At 40.1% G+C, this 21193-nt stretch overlaps 1 protein-coding gene across 4 annotated transcripts in view; it reads left to right on the top strand.

Annotated features, from left to right (window-relative positions):
* LOC111867012 (mannosyl-oligosaccharide alpha-1,2-mannosidase IA) overlaps positions 1-21193 on the top strand; it is a 96604-nt gene that overhangs the window by 63582 nt on the left and 11829 nt on the right. For 2 of the 4 annotated variants that reach the window (XM_023856470.2, XM_033752508.1), the window contains exons 2-5: positions 10360-10886; positions 12843-13061; positions 17584-17763; positions 18301-18514. In XM_023856470.2, the coding sequence (XP_023712238.1) occupies positions 10587-10886; positions 12843-13061; positions 17584-17763; positions 18301-18514 (913 nt within the window). In that variant the 5' untranslated portion in view covers positions 10360-10586. Of the gene's footprint in view, positions 1-10018; positions 10083-10359; positions 10887-12842; positions 13062-17583; positions 17764-18300; positions 18515-21193 lie in introns of those variants that run through there. The other 2 variants (XM_023856471.2, XM_023856469.2) reach the window with 2 other exon arrangements.

Below are 21193 nucleotides of genomic sequence, written 5' to 3'. Positions count from 1 at the left end.
CTATTATTGGGGCTTTCACATGACAGCCTACCCCTTTTTCAGATGTGTCACGTCCATCACTGAAACAGAATGATCATAATCGCGGTTTACTAACCGGTGAATTGCTGTCCTTGATAGGAGTACAGCTGCACGCTGTGAAAGCTTATAGGCGACATGGAGACAAAGCTTCACGCATACTAGAACCCTAGTCGTCATAGATGGATATGAGCAGATTGGTGCTTTGGCCACTTTATCCCGTAGTAAAGAGAATTGTCCACCCGGACAAGGGGCTTCGTTGGGAGAAGTTATGTAACGGTATTAATTGGATATTTAGCGTAAATGAGACGAGAGAATGATTGTATACTGTGAACTGAGAAGGAACGGGAGGAAGCGGTCGTTGCCTGCTTGTGGACACTAACCTGTTTTTCATCTCGAAAATTTGAGCAACTTAAAACAGAATCGTAAGGTAGCCGGTATTCCAGCTGGGATTCGAGCCGGCTTCCTCCATAATAAGATGCAGGAGTCTTTAATAGTCGGTTGTAATGTTCGAAATGTGCACGTTAAAACCCGAAGTAGAGGACACGTATATAAATGTAAGCCACATTAAAATTGCAGTAAATTCCCGTTATAACGAACAAAATCTGGATGTGTACAATTGTGATTTTTTTAGAGATAAGGCACTAAGAAGGTTTTACATTTAGAAAACTATTTAAAATGATAAGAAAGGTGTTTCTGTGTTTATTATTCGTAAAGGTGTTTCTGTGTTTATTACTCGTAAATGTATCGACTCCTCTATGGTCTAGTGGTCAGAGTTCCTGGCTACAGATCCAGAAGTCCGGGTTCGATTCCCAGCGCTACCAGATTTTCTGAGAAGTATTGGGTCTGGAACAGGTCCATTCAGCTTCGTGAGGATAATTAAGGAGCTACCGTATTTACGCATGTATAGGCCTCGTGCGTGTATAGGCCGCAGCACAATTTTCAGACAAATTATAGAAAAAATAATTTTCTTGGAATATTATTTCAGGAGTAGAACACCCTGTATTACTAATTATGAATATAATTTTTTTTAAATGAAGTGTGATTTCGAATATTTCGAATATAAGCCGCACCCCAGTTTTCCTCTAGAATTTTTGGCAAAAAATGTGCGGCCTATACATGCGTAAATACGGTATTTCCTTGAAATAGCTGCTTCGGTCTAGAAAACCGAAATTAACCGCCATGGCGATTCGTTGCGCTGACCACGCGACACCCTCTATCCGCTAAAGTTGGCCCTGATTTCGCCGACAAGCGGTCGTCGCTCGGTCGGTCTAGTTCGCTTGCGGACTAAGGAACCACGGGGTTTGTTTTGTGGAATTGTATGATGGAAGCAGTACTACCTCATTAGCCCAGCTGGTGGATTAAATGCTTATATGACAGTCACTGAATTTGTAAAACGTATTCTGCGGGATCTAAGGGGGACGCGGTAGCGTAGTTGGTTGAGGCACTACGCTACAAGCCGGAAGGTCGGGGGTTCCATTCCCGATTAAGTGTAATTTTTTTTTTCATTTACCTCATCTTTCCAGCCGCACTATGGCCCTGCGGTCGACTCAGCCTCTAACAGAAATGAGTACTAGATAACTTACTGGAGGTAAAGGGTGGCCGGCGCATAAGGTTGACACCTCACCACCATCTGAGAGCCGATTATGTAGAAAATGTGGGAGCCTCGACTTCTCACAACCCTATGGGCCTCCACGGCCTGTTACAGGGATACCTTTACTTTTTTTTACTTATTCTACTGGGTCTTAGATTTCCAAAAGTTGTATATATAGCCCCATCTGTTCTTACACATGAAAAGAGGACAGGCAGTGTTTCTCGTAAACAAGTAAACATGTTAGATAAGTTATCGCTGAGACGAAGCACCACGTCGTGAAAACTCAAGGGAGAAAGGGGGGAAGACAGGTTCACGCATTTTGAGTCGTCAGTTTCACGCTTCAGCTACTCTACCCTGGGGGAAGGGCCCCCCCGGTACCTACTGGGTAAGGGGCTGGTTGGGCCCCAGAGTAGGTCTGTACATGGGGGCGAAGTGAAAAATTCGTGTCCGTATCTGGATCCTTATCCTGCTCCTGTAGCCTGTAGCCATTCACTATACTAACTGAGCTACTGTTTATTTGATATGACATAATGACCTTGATTGAATACAGATACATTGTTGCAGTCCTAATGACACTACTGGACAATGCTTTAGATAATTTTTCCTCGCATATTGTTAACTATTTTCCACATACAGAAGCACCTGAAATACAGTTTAAGTTATATCTATATTTTATGCGATGTACAGTTTTTTTTTGTTTGTTTGTGTGTGTGTTTTTTTTTCCCCCTTTTTTTGAGGAGCCGGGATATCTTGGTCGGTATAGCGATTGGCTACGGGCTGGACGACCGATGTTCGATTCCCGGCGGGGGACAAGAGATTTTTCTCTACTCCACAGCGTCCACACTGGCTCTGGGGCCCACCCAGCCCCATATCCAATTTGTACCGGCGACTCCCCGAGGGTAACTCGGCCGGGGCATGAAGCTGACAGTCATCATCATCTAGCGCCGAGGTCAAAAATAGTGGAGCTATACCTTCACTCCCTCATGTATCTTCATAGCATAGTACTTAATTGATTAAGCACAGGGACACCTTTACTTTATCTCACCAGTATTTTGTACAGTTGCCCGTTTCTAAGAACACATGCGATTTGAATTGAGCTGAACATAAAATGGGGCATCGTGTTGAAAGGGTACGAACGGTAATTAAATTAATCTGACTTTTAGTACCAAAGTTAAACGAATTTCAATTAATTATTTCTGGGATAGAACATGTGACTAGGTTGAGGAGCTCAGCTTCGCCCTTACGCTTACACGTTATGTACTTTTTTCATGTGATAAATATAAAGTAGTGTAAACTAAAAGAAAGGAAGCACTTTAATATTCGAATTAATAACATGTCCTGTACCATAATGGTGGACGACTTAAAGTTTGCATAATGAACATCTTAACTCATTTTGTTAACATCCGTCTGTCGATAGGTGGAAGTTGTGTAACTTGGCGACGCTGCAGTAATTTTTAGCGCGATTGCTAGAATGAGGAAGTAACATACATGTGTAGGAACACTTTAATTGAATTTACTTTTCTAGTAAAGGATATTTAGTCGTAATGGAACAGTGCATTTTCATCAGTTTAACCCGCACTCTTGCTAAGATGGCAGTTCAACAAGGATCGCGTTTAAATAAATCCACAGATTCATAGTTGTGACATACTTCATGCCACCACGCTGTGCATCGTAGCTTCGAATCCTGTCTTCGTGTGTAGGCATTACATACATCTCATTGCAGATGGGGTACATCGGCTGTAGTCGTTCTGTGCTGAACCTTGCGTCTCTCATATACTTGTCACACTTTGGCGAATATTTAATTGTATTCCCTACCAGGAATCAAATAAATAATTGTCCTGGGGAATAAAGCGCGGCCGGCGTGTAGGGCTGACAACCTTACCGCCATCTTTCAGCCGATTGTCTAGATAATGTGGGACCCTCAACGTCTCACAACCCTATGGGCCTTCATGGCCTCTTACAGAGATAGCTTTACTTTTTTTTTTTAACCGTTTCACTAAGCCGGTGCACGAAATTATACACTTGTTCGCATGGCCTACAACTTATTATCTGAATAGTAATAATCGAAATTAGTGATTTATGAAACGTTTCCATGGTAATTTTGAGGTAACGGCTATAAAGAGATAGTCGAAACTGACAAAGAACTTCTGCCCCTACCTGTTACCTCATATTTCGAATAGTAAATTGCAACTTTCAACTGTTATCTCGCGTTGTAAATATTCCAAATTACGTTAGTTCATTTGATTCACTTCAACTACCATGCTTTCCTGTGTGTATTGTGCTTTCTCATAATTTTTCGTTCACAATAAATTTGGTATACTCGTATTTAAACTATCTTCAGCGATCGTTATTGGTGTATATGTCCTTCAGTCACATCTCACAATTTACTCATGGCCATCAGAGTTACAGAAGTTCATCCCTGGATGAAATGATACACAAATATTATCAAGGTTGGTGTCACTGATTTACGTTCACAACGCTAATGAGGCAGATATGGAAAACATACGAGTAGTAATCACCTGTGTTATTGATGTGATGAATGAACAAGTCAACATAATTAGTTCTGTGCCAGAACAAACTAATTAATCAGTGTAAAGAAAGTGTCAGCTGTATGACAAAGTTTGATGCTTCTCTAATTACGTCGCCTGAGTAAAAGCGTGGGTGAAGAAAAATGTAAATGCTGATATACAGGAAATTGTTGCTTATTGTTCTCCCGAAAGTAACCCTGTTAGGTACGGTATACGGACTGTGCGACCGGGGTTGTTTTCAGCATGGGGACTGAATTTTATTTTCACCACTTCCAGACCGATATTTGGTGTTCACAAAGCCTTGTACGTAATGCATACCATGAGAAATGCAACCGGAGCATGAAAACTGCGTACAACAGAAACAAGTAACAGATGCCGGTAGTCAAGAAGAAAGTAATACGGTCATACCTCATATGTTATAACTAGACGTAAACAGAGAAAGGAAAAGTTGTCCCTTTGCTTAATTAATTAAGCACTGTGCCATGAAAACGTATTTATGAGTAGAGGTATAGCTCAACCATTCTTGGCCTCGGCGCTAGATGGAGGTGAGTGGTCAATTTCACGCTCCGGCCGCTTTACCCCTTGGGAATTCGTCCCCGGTACCCACTGGATAGGAGGTTGGGTGGGTCCCCAGACCCGATCTGGATTGTAACTAAGGCAATTAATAATGTTAGACAATATGATATATATTATAATTGTAAAGCACCTTTAAATATAGTTCTCTTAATGTATGTCTTCTGAAGATGACACATGGATCAGAACATGTAAAGGCAGTGAAATAAATTACCTCGTACAGATTACATTGGATGGTACTCTTAATTGTATCGGTATGCATGGAACTGTACCTCGTAGCGTTCGTCTTCTGGTGATTAGTACGGAGACAACTTTACCTTCTGTCAACATGTAATAGGTCTGTCTCAAATGCGCTTTTGAGACTTTCTAATGTGCGGTAGTATTAAATCTTGAGTTGTCTTGTCTGGCAAACCGAGGCTTTAAGATTCTATCATGTAAAATTTAATGAAGTCGGAATGAGAACTGGTGGAGATAGTGATACAACATTGTATAATTATTAATATTGTTCTTGCTGTCCTTGCCTTATGAACTGGAGCAGGCGTCTTAATGTCTTCTCAGAACGTACTGTTACTTATCAGTGAAGTGGGTTCTGTTATATTTAACGTATTAGACATTCTAGTATGGTAAGGGGATCAACCAACAGGAAGGCCGCGCCATAGCTCAAGCGGTTAGTCGCTCGCTTCCCGCCGCGGCGGCCCGCGTTCGATCCCGTGGCTGGTCAAGTGGGATTTGTGGTGGACAAAGTGGCGCTGGTGCAGGTTTTCTCCGAGTACTTCGGTTTCTCCTGTCAATCTTCATTCCACCAATTGCTCCACAATCACCCTCACCTGTCATCTGGGGCTGGTACAATAGGCCAGACGTGCCCGCAGTACAAGGGACTTAGTCCCACCCCACTAGCAATAAAAAACCAACAAGGAAACCTCTGCCTACAGAGGTGTTATATATTCCAAGGTACTCTTGTTAGGGGATCAGCCAGTAGGAAAACCTCTGTCTGCAGAGGTCAACGCAGAGAAGTAATTGAATTTAGTTAGGAGCTTCATATATCACGTTACGATCAAATATACGTGCTTGCATGTGTATTGATATGGGTTTGTGGACGTATGGAATTACTTTCGCTTCCTTGCCTTCACAACAGTATGCTACGATGCATTGCCCTTCTCCAACCCCAATATTCCGTTATGAAAAATTGAAAAGGCGGCTCCGGCAGTGTGTGCTGTTATAGGTTTGCTGTTGTATCAATAACCGGGAACCCAAATAGGTTACAAGGCAACTTCCACACGGAGTTCGATTGTCGGGGATCACTTGTTAGTATCTGACTTTAAAGGTTGTTAAGCCAAATTGGTTGAAAACCCGTCTACCCTTACGTCCTCATCACGTACGCTTTTAGCCTTAAAAAGTAAAAAAAAAAAGTAAAGGTTTCCCTGTAACAGGCCGTGGAGGCCCATAGGGTTGTGAGATGTTTAGGTTCCCACATTTTCTAGATAATCGGCTCGTAGATGGCGGCGAGGTTGTCAGCCCTACTCGCCGGCCGCCATTTACCCGCAAGAATATTTCTGGTACTCATTTCTATTAGAGGCTCAGTCGACCCCAGGGCCATAGTGCGGCTGGAAGGATTAGGGCAATTGAAAGAAATCCATTGACCTCATCGGGACTTGAACCCGCGACCTTCCGGCTTGTAGCATGGCCCCTCAACCAACTACCCTACCGTGTGACCCTTACAAAGAAGTACGTATATTCATATTCATTTCTTCGTGGCCATTTTGTTACTGAGACTGCGTTGGAAATAAATAACTGCTGCTTGCTTCTTGCGCCCTGTGTTTGCCTAGCATATCTTCAGCTTGGACGATGGAGACAATAACGTCGGTGAAATTCAACCAGAGTACACGGCGTCATATCCCAGATGATAACACTCTTCATAGTCACCTCCCATAGAACCTCAAATCCAGAAGTCCAAGATGACTTAATAAAAACCAAACGTATTATAGAACAAACTTATAGATTGTCCGTCTTACATCGGGAGTTTGGCCCTGTTTAAACTGACAGATGAGGGATTGTTCTCTTGCTTAGATTACCCCATTACCTTCGCCATTTCTCGTCTTATGCCTGTCGCTGTGCATATGACAGGAACCAGCTACGTGATAGGGATTCTAAAATTCAAGCCTGTAGTGCCGTTGCTATTGACCAGTCAAGGCTGTCGTATACGAGAGTCTGAATTGTTTACGAATATTTAGTTGGATATTAAGAGAATAAAGAAACTGCAATTATAGAGTGATTATTAGAATAGAAAAGGAACAATAACTTGAAAATAATGGCGGAAGATCATTTACGTTGGGTGTTTCGATATGAGCCCCGTATACAGGCCGTGTATATCCGACTTATAGTTTGGCTGTTGCCATGTGCACTTTCCATATCGTGAGTAGCTGTAACTCTGGCTTCTTTTATTGCTTCTGTTTATTGTAGCGACGCTTCTTTTGAGAAGCACGACCACATTTTGACTTTTACGTAACTTTCATCCACACGCACGCATGCACACGCGCGCGCGAGATAAGAACCTTGTGGTTTGATATATGGTAAACAGGAAGGTGAAGAGAACAGTGACTACGCATGCTCATACTCAGAAAGCGGATATTCATGATTGCCGCACAAAGTTGTAAAGTAAAAAAGTAAAGCTATCCCTCTACAAGGCCATGAAGGCCCATAGGGTTGTGAGACGTTGAGGGTCCCACATTATCTAGACAATCGGCTCAAAGATGGCGGTAAGGTTGTCAGCCTTACGCGCCGGCCGCGCTTTACTCCCCAGAAAATTATTTATTTAATTCCTGGTACTCATATCTGTTAGAGGCTGAGTGAAACCCAGAGCCATAGTGCGGCTGGAAGGATTAGGTCAATTGAAAAAATCCAATAACCTCATTGGTATTTGAACCCGCGACCTTCCGACTTGTAGCATAGTGCCTTAACCACTATGCTACGGTGTGCACCCACAGAAAANCCTTGTACTGCGGCCACTTCTGGCCTATTGTAACAGCCCCAGATGATAGGTGAGGGTGATTGTGGAGCAATTGGCGGAATGAAGATTGGCAAGGGAAACCGAAGTACTCGGAGAAAACCTGCTCCAGCGTCACTTTGTTCACCACAAATCCCACTCGACCAGACCCGATATCGAACCCGGGCCGCCGCGGTGGGATGTACATATTGTATTGTTTGTCATGTGTTGTGGTTAAAAAAAATCCTCAGACACTGTCACTTATGCGCAAAATAATTGGCATCTCACATTCACGTTGACCGCCTCTGTGGTCTAGTGGTCAGAGTTCCTGGCTACAGATCCAGAGGTCCCGGGTTCGATTCCCAGAGCTACCACATTTTCTGAGTAGTAGTAGTAGGTCTGGAACGGGGTTCACTCAGTCTCGTGAGGATAACTGAGGAGCTGCTTGAATGGAAAAATAGCGATTTCGGTCTAGAAAACCGAAATTAACGACTTTGGGGATGCGTTGCGCTGACCACGCGACACCGTCTATCCGCTAAAGTTGGCACTAACTTAGCCGACAAGCGGCGGTCGCTCGGTCGGTATAGTTCGCTTGCGGACTACAGGCCACGGAGTTTGTTTTTTGTTTGCTTTGGCTTCTTCGTAGCTCATCTGCGTTAAGCTTATGGTCTTTTGGTATATGACGACATGTAATTTGGAAAATCGGTACGAACATTTCGACGGAACATGCTGCCTCAAATCAGGGTAGAAGAGAGACGTTCCTTAGAAATGTTGGAACTCATCTACCGGAATACTCCGGGTTCATGTCCCAGAGGACCATAGCTTCGTCGCAGTGAGAACCTCAACTCTCGCAATCTGTGTTGTTTGGAGATTCGCGGCTTTCGTCAGTTCCAGAGTGCAAACCCCCAGTATTAAAGTCCCGTTCCAGAGCTAAATACATCCACTCCGATGTGGTGGTGCACTCGCGACCACTCCGCTTTAATAATATTCACCTTAGCCGTAAAGGGCATACAGTTGTGTTTTCTTTCCTGCGAACGGGAGAAAATTTGTAGTTAAAGTTGCCATAACCAACTTTTCATCCCTGTCCACGAATTTAAAATAATTCTTTTAAGCAGTGGGTCAGCACAGTCTTTTAATTTAAAATACTTTATATAGTGCATGTTATATAATACTGTGTGGTTTATATAATACTACGGACCATCTAATGGACCGCCACGGACCACAGTTAGAGAAACACTAGCTTAGCTCTTTCCAGTAAACATACGGCCAAATCCGAGGTCCAGATTGTTCTTTTTTACAGTGAGGAATTGTTGGCCTCCCGCACAATCTCCAAACTGGAAGATGCTATACGTAATGTAGGCATGATCTGCTTTGCAATGCATGTACTGACAGAGGACTTGTATGCAATGCAAAAAGAGGAATTTTCAATGACATTATACATGTGCGATTCGTAGACTTGACGAAAGGCCAAGCATGTGCATAAGAGACAGGCCCATCTTCCAATTAGATAGGTTGTCAATGCAGGGGTTTAATTGAAAATAAAAATCTATGGTCGTGAGTCTCAAGGTGCTTGACGCTAAGACGAACTGATTGGTGTCAAACCATCAGTCGTAAATAACTCTGACTTTGACTATATATGAGACAAACCCATCCTCTCGCGAGAGAGGATGCTACATAAGGAGTATGACTAAGGGTTCTGTTGTCCCTCCCCCGCCAAAAACTCTGGTCATAGTCTCAAGAGGCGGCGCCAAGACGGGCTGATTGACAGTAAACGTTCAGTCTTAAATTAACTCTGACTGAGTTTTTGGTGAAGGCTCCCAGAACCGTCAGGCAGTGAAACCGGAACCAAGAATCACTGTGCTGGCGAGGACCAGCAGCAATTTAGCAGTCAGTCAGTTTGTAGAATGATGGGAGAGAATGGAGTCGAGTGTGTGTGTGTATGAGAGGGCAAGTTAGCGAATGAGTGCCCACTGGAGTCACCCCCATTAGAGGGGGAGTGACCAGTAGCTGTCATACCCTGCCTGTCGTCGAAGAGGAAGTCCAGTTTTAAAACAAGGAAAAGTCTTGGAAAGAACACAAATATAGCCATAGGTCCCGAGGAGATCGGAACACAAGATTGACTGTGTTGGCGAAGACCAGCAGAAATTTACCCAACCGACCAATAGTTTGTAGAGAGACTGAGATGGCAAGGTACAGCAGCAGTTTTTTTTCTTCTCCCATTGGCGCTACACCCCTCATTTGGGCCTAGGCCTACCTCCATGAAACTCTCCGTTTCACTTCGGTTTACTAGATCTTAGACATACGGTAGGACTCCTTGGGCAGGTGATCACCTCGTCGCAAGGCCACAGCAGCAGTTTACCAGACAGAATTTATAGGAAATAGAAAGTAGGTTAGTAATTCTTCCCAGAGGTTCTTGTTTTAAGTTGTTGTGTATAGTTTTCTTCCATGTTAAACTTAAATGACGACTGTTTACTATGTCTCTTGTCTAGCTTTCATGCATGTGAATCAAATTTATTTTAAAAGAAATTTCTTCAATTATGGTTAATATTTTTTTTTTTTTTTTTTTTGATGAGGTGGGGTTCTGCAAATCAAGTCATGAGTTAGTGTCCTTGAATCCACTCAGTGCTTGTTATCATATTTCATGTAACCTTTCGTCTTGCCATCAGATTGCCTCTGAAACAACCGATGCTGCCAGACTGTTCTGCGTTCAACGTTATAGGCAGTTCACACGAACTAAATTATCTTGTGTTCATCAAAACGTTCATTTCTTTAAGTCGAACAGTTCGCTTGTAGAATCAAACTCGTCCTATGAAGAAGTTATAACACTACTTTGAAGAAGATCGGATTGAGGGATGCCGTACAATTGCAGAATTGTTACATTTTAACAGTAAATATGCGTTATTTAGTAGTGAATGCAGTTGTTTCGCTTGTGACTGTTGTAACGCTTGTGTTAGTCCTAATGGCTTGTCAGCGTCCTCTGGCAGTGGAGTCGCACCCTCCAGTGGTGCTGAATACATCCCTGGCAAAAGCTGCAGCAGAAGCAAATAGTGTTTCAGCAGCTGTCACCACTGCTGAACCAGAATCTAGCACTGACTGTAATGCATTGACAACTTCATACGTAGAAACAACAACTGAGAACTCGCAGACCAGTGAAACCAATGGAACGTTGATGCAACGTAATAAAATAAAAGAGGTAAATCTTCATTCTTGTAGAGTTGAAAAGGCAAAGCTATCCCTGTAACAGGCAATAGAGGCCCATAGGTTTGTGAGACATCGAAGCTCCCACATTTTTCTCTAGACAGTCAGCTCACAGATGGCGATAAGGTTGTCAGCCTTACACGCTGGGCGCCCTTTACCCCCCCCCACCCCCCAGGAAGATTCTTGGTACTCATTTATGTCCGACGCTGAGTCGACCCCAGGACCATAGTGCGGCTGGAGGGATTAGATAAATTGAAAAATCCATTAACCTCATCGGGAATCGAACCGGCTACCTTCCGGCTTGTAGCGTAGTGCCTGAACCAACTACGCTACTGCGTGCTGCCTTGTATATTTAAGAGCTGTAAAGGTATGGAGTGGTGCTTTAGCTTTGCAATGCCAATCTTAATATTGCAATCTTTGACTTCTGTCTTTCCTGCCGGAGGAATTTACTAACCCATGAAATAACTAGTCATCACTTGCCATGTTTCATAAGTAACATGCTGATTATTAATCTACAGGAGCAAACGATTTCCAATTGACAAATTATTTTCCATTTTTTACTCATTCCATGTATTTGTTATACTAGTTCTTTTTAGGCGTTCCAGACGAAGTAGGAAAAGAGCGTCATGCTTGGATGTCATGTCTGTCTTTGACCTACCTCAGCGCCTAAACCACGTGACATATTCTTCATATTTGACCTGAGATACTTTTACTAGAAGTTGTCGATAATCCCAGTGTTGACCATATTGATCCAAAATGAAACCTATTTTACTTAACTTTTACTTTACCCTCATCAACTTTATCAGTATATCAAAAAGGAGTCTACTTTACTGGCATAAAAGTGTTCAACAATCTGCCACAAAGTATTAAAAACTTGGGCAGTGATACTAAAAAGTTTAAATCAGAGTTAAAGAATTATCTACATGCTCATTCCTTCTACTCTTTAGATGAATACTTCAATGTAAATAGAGAATGATGTAAAATTAAGTTATATTAATTTTTAAGCTAAAATTGCCTGTACTTATGTATGTAACCTTTTGACTTGTTCTGTATCCAAAGGTACTAACCTGATTAGGATTTATAGAGTGTAAATAAATTCAATTCAATTCAATTAAGGTCATAAATGGAATTGTCCCATTTGTCCCATGAACCGTTTCATAGATTTTGTTGAAATTCGTTAAGAGAGGCTTTTAGCGAAAGTTGTTTGGCAAGGCCGATTGTCAGCCTTATTGATCCGTACTGATGTACTTAAGAACATAAATGAAATTTTCTGTGCGTGCTATAAACGATTCCACAGATTCTACTGAAATTTGAAATGGGAGAATTTCACTACTTTGCATTTCGTTATTTTTGCTTTTAAGTAAGCTTTATAGACTTCAAAGAACGTCATTGGTAATTGTGTGCACTGCATTATGGGGTACACTGTTTCAGGTCCTGTACAGTATATGTATACTGAACCCTGACAGTGTATTGGAGCTTTAAGAGTTTGAACATTCAGTGTGCATGTTTTGTATAATGATGAATCCGTATGGTGGAATTGTTATCATGACTGCAAAATTATGGCCTCTTAAGCGTGAGTGAGTAACACATCAGTATTTTTTTTTATTGCTAGTGGGGTGGGACTAAGTCCCTTGTACTGTGGTCTCTTCTGGCCTATTGTACCAGTCCCAGATGATAGGTCAGGGTGATTGTGGAGCAATTGGTGGAATGAAGATTGGCAGGGGAAACCGAAGTACTCGGAAAAAACCTGCTCCAGCGCCACTTTGTTCACCACAAATCCCACTTGACCAGACCCGGTGGGAAGCCAGTGACTAACTGCTTGAGCTATGGCGCAGCCAACACATCAGTAAGTCTCATTTCAGCTACGTATTCCAGTTCATTTGAACCTGGCTAAGCTATAATGTTACTGTATGATCAAGCATCTTAACATGTTTGAATTTGTTTGTTGCAGATGATGAAACATGCGTGGGACAATTATATGCGCTATGCCTGGGGGAAGAATGAGCTGCGGCCAATCAGTAAAAGGGGTCATAGTGCAAGCATCTTTGGATCCATGTCCCTGGGTGCAACAATTGTTGATGGTTTGGACACCTTGTATATCATGGGTTTGGAAGAGGAATTCAAAGAGGGCAGGGATTGGATAGCAGAGAATTTTGACATCAACTTGGCAGTAAGTCATTTTATCACTGATATACTTTGTAATAATAGGAAATATGAATTTTTCAATAACGTCTTGAAGACAGCTGTTCAGTTGCAAAAGATGAGGAGCATTTAGGCATTTCATTCTGTGTATGAACTCCTGATGTTTGCAAGTGGTTGATATGTCATGGGTGATTATGGTTTATTAATTGTCTATATCACATAGTATTATTGTTTAGAATATGGGATAGGTTATGGGATATTATTGAAATGTGTGACAAGGGAGGAAAAATTCTATCCAGACTTATATACCATACTGGCAGAAGGAACAGGGAAGCCTTCTTGGTGCTGTGTGGCAGTTCCATGACAAACTATTTGATCTGGAGAGTTGCATGTTTCAAGGGAATAGGGTGTGTGTTATAAGATATATTACACAACNACCCTTCTTATACTGTTGAGGAATTCTTGCTTTTCTGTCAAGACCTGTCAAGAGGTGTCTGACAGTGTACACTTCATTTAACTCTATGTCCTTGGCTGTGCTTATATATTCTTGCTGCAATTTGTATTGCTTTTTAACTATTGTATGTGTACTTGTTGCAATTTGTATTGCTTTTTAACTATTGTATGTGTATTTGCTGCAATCTGTATTTTCTTTTAACATTTTTTATGTGTTTTTTTGACAAGTATGGATTATATATGCTAGTAATTTTGTTTGTGAATGTACAAGTTTCCAATGTCTTGTTGGCTTGTTGACATGTTTTATATTCTGTGCCTGTGCACATTTGTGAATAATCTGAAACGCAAATGTATATGTATGTATGTATGTATGTATGTACAAAATAATAGGTGTAGAAGATTTATATAATAGTGATGTGTCAAAACGTCTGATAGTCACAAGGAAACATTTCTCACTAGATCTCGCGAGAATGCCTGTTGAGAAATTTTGTTTCCATTGATTAATTAATGTTGTATTTAAATTTGACAGTTTTCACTGAACAGATTACATAATAATTGTGTTTACAAAGAAAATTTAGTGTGCCATCTTGGAAAATACCGAGACAGTTTCTTCAGTTTATAAATTAATGTTGAAAGAGAATCAGCCTTACTGTAATTCTTTGAATAAAGTGAGAACAGGAAAAGTATGAGAGAGTAGAGTTTTATTGACAATGTCATCTGTTTCTGAAATCGACATGTATTTTAGTGTTACAAACACTTCATAGATTTTATTTGCCACACTGTAATGGCTGGACATATCACAAACATAATGCAAATGAAAGTGCTATTTCACTCTGTTAGCTATTCAAAAGGAACTTATATGATCCTTTGTCTAAATGAATTGCTCGTTCTTGTAGAATGAAGTTTGATCATATTCATGTATAATAGATATCAAATACATGTACAGTAAAACCTGCCTTAAGAGGACCCTTTATTAAACGGAAATATTTTCAGGTCCCTTGACTTTGGGGCTGAAAAATATGTTAAATAACCTGGATTAAACGGAAACTGTCTAACGCGGACAGTGGAAATCAAAATAAGCCTTTGTACGGAAAATTTCCAATCTTCCGGAGTGCATCGTTTAGAATAATTTTGGGCATCCTGTACATTCTACAGAATTTTGTTTTCTCTAACTCTTTAAAATAAGCTTCTAACGGTACTGCACTACCTGCACTGAGATTCAGCAGAATTGTTTTCCCTTCTGGAAATTGTATTCTCTAAGGGCTCTAGGCCTACAGTTTTACTTTAGTCTAGCAGTTGTCATCATGGATACAAAGACAAGAGTTGTGCTTGATCTTAACACAAGATTAAAAGTGATTCATGCGAGTGAGCAAAATAAATCGTCTGCTAAGCAGATCATGAAGATGTTTAACGTCGTCGAGATTCTAAAGAAGAAAACGGAAATTTTGAAGAGGTGGGAAGCTTGTGCTAATGGGAAAATAAAAAGAGAACTTAAGAAAACTGCAAATGAAGACATTAATGAAATAGTGTGGGAGTGGTTTGTCAGTGTGAGGGCGAAAAATCACCGGTTGTCGGGTCCTATGGTACAGGAATATGCTAAAAAAGTCGCTGAAAAACTGGGGAAGACTGAATTCAAAGCATCTAACGGATGGTTGGAGAGTTTTCGCAAAAGACATCGCATAGTTTTTAATGAACTTTGTGGTGAATCAAGTGATGTAAATAGTGAGACCATTGAGGAATGGGAAGCTAAATTGCCATCCATAATCGAGGGATATGAACCTGAAAACATAGCGAACAATGATGAGACTGGACTGTTCTTCCTCGCGCTTCCGAATAAATCGCTATGTTTGAAAGGTGAAAAATGTTTGCGAGGAAAACTGTGCAAAGAAAGATTGACTGTTTTTCCGTGTAGTTTATGTCAGGTGAAATGGAGAAAACCTTAGTGATTGGCAAGGCAGCAAAGCCACGATGCTTCTGAAACATAGACATACTTCCTGTTGAGTGGAGATCCAACAAAAAGGCATGGATGATGTCACAGATCATGGAGGAATGGTTAATGCCCTTCAGTGGTAGAATGAAAATGCAAAACCGGCATGTTTTGTTGTTCTTGGATAACGCAACATGCCACCCCCATATCAAACTTTCCAACATGTGACTTGCTTGGTTCCCTCCAAACACCACTAGTGTTTCTCAACCAGTGGATCAGGGCATCATTCGGAATGTTAAGGTTCACTATCGTAAATTATTAATGCAATCTTTGCTCATCAATATAGATTCTACATCATCCGCCTCTGAACTTGCAAGAACTGCCTTGGTTCTAGATGCGGTTATTTGGTTAAGTCAAGCAGCAAAGGTGTTGTTACCAGAAACTGTGACAAAGTGTTTCGAAAAAGTAGGATTTTCTATGGTAGAAGGTACTCCTACTGTAGAAAATGAGAATGCCCAGAAGGACTTACAACATTGCATGAATGAAGCTGCTTTCAGTAACTGCAATGCTGAGGACTACATCAACATAGACAAAGATGTGCAAACAGAACCAGACACAGTGGATATCGATGTATTAGTTGAGAATGTTAGAGAAAATCAAAAAGGAAGAGAGGAGGAGGAGGAGGAAGAGGAAGAAGAGAAAAATGCCATTGTGATAGAAGAAGAAAAGTGTGGAGTGAAGACTTATCAGGATGCTGCCAACAGTTTAAAGGCACTGCAGGAGTTTGCCGTGCAACAGAATGATTCAGACATGCTTACTCTAATTTCTCAAGCTAAAGTGTTTGTGGAAAGTCAGGCAGCCAAGAGAGTAAACTGCATGCAAAAAACTCTGCCCGAGTTCTGGTAAAATTATAAAAAGTGAGTACTGCAATTTTTTCCTGTTCAGTGTAATGTTTGCATGTGTTCAGTGATTATAGCATGAATAAATTAATGAGCATGTTGTTTTGTTTTGTCTCAAATAAGTTTATGTCCTGGTTTAGTTATTGTAGTATACCTAGATTAAACGGAAACCTGGCTTCAGCGGAATTTTTTCTTGTCCCTTGAGATTCCGTTTAAGACAGGTTTTACTGTATTTATCAGAACTGTGCTAGACAGTAAACCGTAATTGTCAGCAAATAAGACAGCTAGCAAGTAGCTGTAGTAAAAACTTGAGTTAGTATAATCAATTTAAATGTTTTGGTCCATAGGACCATCTTCAGAGGCTCCTGTGATGAAAGATCACATGATATTAAAATTATATATAAGTATATGTAAAATTATACAATATGTATTTCTTCTGAGTAAAATGCAAGGTTTTCGTATGTATTGTGGTTGTTCTGGCTTTAGGAATTTTTTTTTAACTGTTGTTATGTAGGCTTCATACAAACTGTTGTTAATTGTTAACCTGCAAAACAAACATTTTGCCCATTTTTTGGTCTTGTAATATAGTGGGAAAGTTATATACTACATACTTTATATCCATTTCTATGTTTATGTTGGAGATGTGTTTGTAGGAGATGTCACTAACTGAAGCTGTAAATCAACTCTTCCTGATTTTTTCTTTTAACCTCTCTGTACTCACTTCTGTGAAACTGCTAAGTGAAAAAGTAAAGTAAAGTAAAGCAAAGCTATCCCTGTAACAGGCCGTGAAGGTACATAGAGTTGTGAGACGTTGAGGGTCCCACATTATTTAGGTAAGGTAAGGTAAGGTCAGGTAAGGTAAGGTCATCAGCCATACCCGCTGGCCACACTTTACTCCCCAGGAAAATTATTTAATTAATTCCTGGTACTCATTTCTGTTAGAGGCTAAGTCAATCCCAGGGCCATAGTGTGGCTGGAAGGATTAGGTCAATTGAAAAATATCCAGTGACCTCATCGGGACTTGAACCCGCAACCTTCCAGCTTGTGGCATAGTGCCTCAACTAATACGCCACCGCGTGCCCCCTCTGTGAAACTGCTATTGCTTTGTTTGTAGTGTTTTAAAGAGATTTGTGTGTAATGCTCAAAACTAGTATGATTTTAATACTATAAGAGTCCATATTCTGAAGAAGTATTCCACTTCTTTTGCACATGTAGAAAAGCCTAGAAATATGTATTATATTGTAAAGAGTAAATTGCTTTTCTGTTTACAGACCACAGACCTCTCAGTATTTGAAACAAACATCCGTTTTGTGGGTGGTCTTCTGACATGCTTTGCTCTGACAGGAGATGTTATTTTCCGGGATAAAGCTGAACAGGTTGCAAGGAAGCTGCTGCCTGCATTCCAGACCCAGACTGGCATTCCACACTCCCTAATCAACATTAAAACAGGGGTAAAACATTTCATTCACTCTTCTCATCAAGAAACAGTTTATGTGTACACTGAAATTCTCTTTAATTAAATTTAAATATGTGTTGTGTGATCATCTCTTGCATTTCAAGGTTAATTAAGGGAGAATAAAAGACAGATAGCTTACTGAGTGTAGTTACTAGGCTGTGGGCTGCATAAGCAGAGAATCCAAGTTCAGTTCCCTGCAGGGGCAGACATTTTAGCCTTTTCCTCTTTGTCCAGGCCATCTTCACCTTATCAGCTTCATGCTCTGACCATTTTGTTCCCAGGAAGATAAACCTCTAGTAATTATTGATGAGCTCAAAGTTATTGTGTATATGGTGCCAAAGAATGAATTCTTAATGCCCCTACTGGAAATGAACCTGCAGCCCTTTAGCCGTAGCCCATTACTTTACTTACTCAGCTAAACAATTCATAAATAAATAAATGCATAATCCAAAACATATTCCAGTTTCACCTGGCCTATGTAGCATGTAATCAGTCAGTATTCTTGTAAGTAATCAGTGCGATTATTTGGCAGTCAAGCAAGAATTATGGCTGGGCAAGTGGCGGCTGCAGCATTTTGTCAGAGGTGGGAACTCTGCATCTTGAGTTTGCGTACTTGTCAGATGTGACAGGTGACCCAGTGTACCGTGCCAAAGTGGACCACATCCGACGTGTGATTCAGAGCATGGACAAACCACGTGGTCTCTATCCCAACTATATCAATCCAAAAACAGGCAAATGGGGTCAACGTAAGTGCATGAAGTAGATAATTGATGATAAACCAGTGTCTTCACATCATAACCATATATTGTATATATATTACCGAGGGAAAATGAAATATGTTCATGTAATTATGAATGTGCAGGTACAGACCCATATCTACAATAGTTAGTCATTTTGTTGTAACATAATATATGATATATGGAATGCCTGTTGAAAGTTATGCAAGAAGTTACGTAATGTTGAGACTTGAGAGGAAGAGCATTTAAGAATACAGTGGGACCTCACTTAACAAGCATAATTCGTTCCAGAATCTTACTCGTAATGCGAAACACTCACTAAGCGAAACAGTTTTTCCACGTATAAATTAATGTAAAATACAATAATGCGTTCCATGCCGAAAAAAATACTAAAAAAAATTATGTATAACGTTTATTCAAAGAAAATTATATATACATTGTTAAGAAGCGTGAATCATCTTCATCTTTTCTTCTATGTGGAATGAACCAACCTGGAATGTGAATTCAATTTGCAGAAAAAAAAAATCGAAATAATTAGTTTAATATTTATGATACATATGTAATTCTTTTTTACTAGAAAGCTGTCCAGAGACATTTGTTTTTGCCAATGCTTCAAAATTTGGTGAAAATGTGACACAGGATTATCATTAAATAAATTTGTAGCGCACATAGCCACTGCCTTATTAGGGTGATGCTTCTCAATGTACAATGCAACAGTTTCCCATGCTTTCAGCATTTCTCTTGTTGCGCCAGAAGATTGTTGCTTTGCTGTTACCTCCTCCTCCTCCTCCTCCTCCGACAAACTCTCCTCCACAACTTCTTGCTGTGAAACACAATGCAACTCCAAATCGTGCAAATCGTTGATGTAGACCAATTGTATGTGCGTGCTAGATCAGCCACGCTCACACCTCGTTCTCGCTTTTCAGTGATTTTACGTTTCATTTCTACAGTTATTTTTATTCTCTTATGGCTGTCTTTTTGCGGCTTTTTCTTCAGGGATATTTTTGCAAGTGTTATTAAACTTTGCACAAATAATATGTGAACACAAGTTTGGAAAAATGTGTGATCACAGGCGACACTAAGATGCTAGCGGAAGGCGTGCTAAACGCAGACTGATGTAGCAAACTCACAATCCGAGACTTCCCTCGTCACTCGTTATGCGAAACGTCGCTCATTAAGTGAGTCATTTTCTTACAATTTGTTTTGCTCGTTATGCGATATACCGTATTTACGCATGTATAGGCCGCACATTTTTTGCCAAAAATTCAAGAGGAAAACTGGGGTGCGGCTTATATTCGAAATATTCGAAATCACACTTCATTTAAAAAAAAAATTATATTCATAATTAGTAATACAGGGTGTAATACTCCTGAAATAATATTCCAAGAAAATTATTTTTTCTATAATTTCTGTCTGAAAATTGTGCTGCGGCCTATACACGCACATGGCCTATACATGCGTAAATACGGTACTCGTTATAAGAGGTGCTCGTTAAGCGAGGTTCTACTGTACATTGACCAATTTTTAGTGCAACTTGCACAGATTTTATGCAGTTGGTAAAAAAAGAGTGAAATTTGCTATTTTATGCACCTGATGGTTCAAGTCCCACTGCTGTGTAACAACTCTGTACAATCTGTAAAAAAAAAAATCTATTTTCAGAATATCTAAAATTTCCTTATAAGGGAAGAAGTTCAAACTCTGAAACCTCCTGGTCTTAAAACCATGAACATAAAATAAATATTAAAAATAACATCCTGTTTGCACAACATATGAAAATGATTTTTTTGAGCTCCTTTTTCTACCATAAATACAATTCATTATTTATTTATTGTGTATTTATGGATTATTTAATGATGCTTTTGGTACCTCATTATGCAGTGTTTAATGTTAAGAAAATTAGTGAATAATAAACTGGAAAGAATGTTCAAGGAAGTGGTCATGGTCTAATTTAAGGCACTATCTCAACATTCACACAGAGGGAGTAAGGAAAATTATCAAATACTGCCATTCTTTTAATTCATGAAATTTGTTATGGTTTCGTGTCTCACATTTTCTGTGCCTTAGAGTGAAAATTTCATGAGAAGAAAAAATGATCTTTTGTCAGTTTCTTCTTCATAGTTCAGTACTGAATAAGAATCGTCTGCCAATTAAATTTTCCTTATTAGCTTATCTACATTCAGCTGGAATAGTAACATGTCAGAATTTGCTCATGCAGCTGAAACTCTGATTAAAGCCATAATTATTGAGCCTTGGTACTAGGGTCAATGCACAAGACAAATAGACAAATGTCCTTCATAAATAAAATAAATAATAATATAATATTACGTGTTGATTTTATTACATTATGGTTGAAAAATTTATTTTTGAAAGTATCACCTCAAGCTACTGTGATACTGCAATATTAAATAATCAGTATGTTACGATGTTTCTGAAGCTAGATAATTCTGATTCCCAGCTCCATATATACTAATGACAAAAGCCAATTTTCCAGTCTGGCTCTTTGAAAGAAAAAGATTGTGCATGCCTAGTGTAGGTCATGAGGTTGTTTCAGGACCATCTGGTCTCCAAAACATTTTTCATTATTTCTTTCATTATCCATCTAGTGACTTCCCTACTGGGTAGCACCCAGCTTCTCTACTTCACTGCTTCATTTCTGACTCACCATTTGCTGTGAAATATATATAGGAG

The sequence above is a fragment of the Cryptotermes secundus genome, unplaced genomic scaffold (assembly GCF_002891405.2).
Source record: "Cryptotermes secundus unplaced genomic scaffold, Csec_1.0 scaffold1437, whole genome shotgun sequence".
Classification (NCBI taxonomy): domain Eukaryota; kingdom Metazoa; phylum Arthropoda; class Insecta; order Blattodea; family Kalotermitidae; genus Cryptotermes; species Cryptotermes secundus.
The sequence above is the reverse complement of the archived record's forward strand: the minus strand, read 5'-3'. Positions and strand labels throughout refer to the sequence as shown.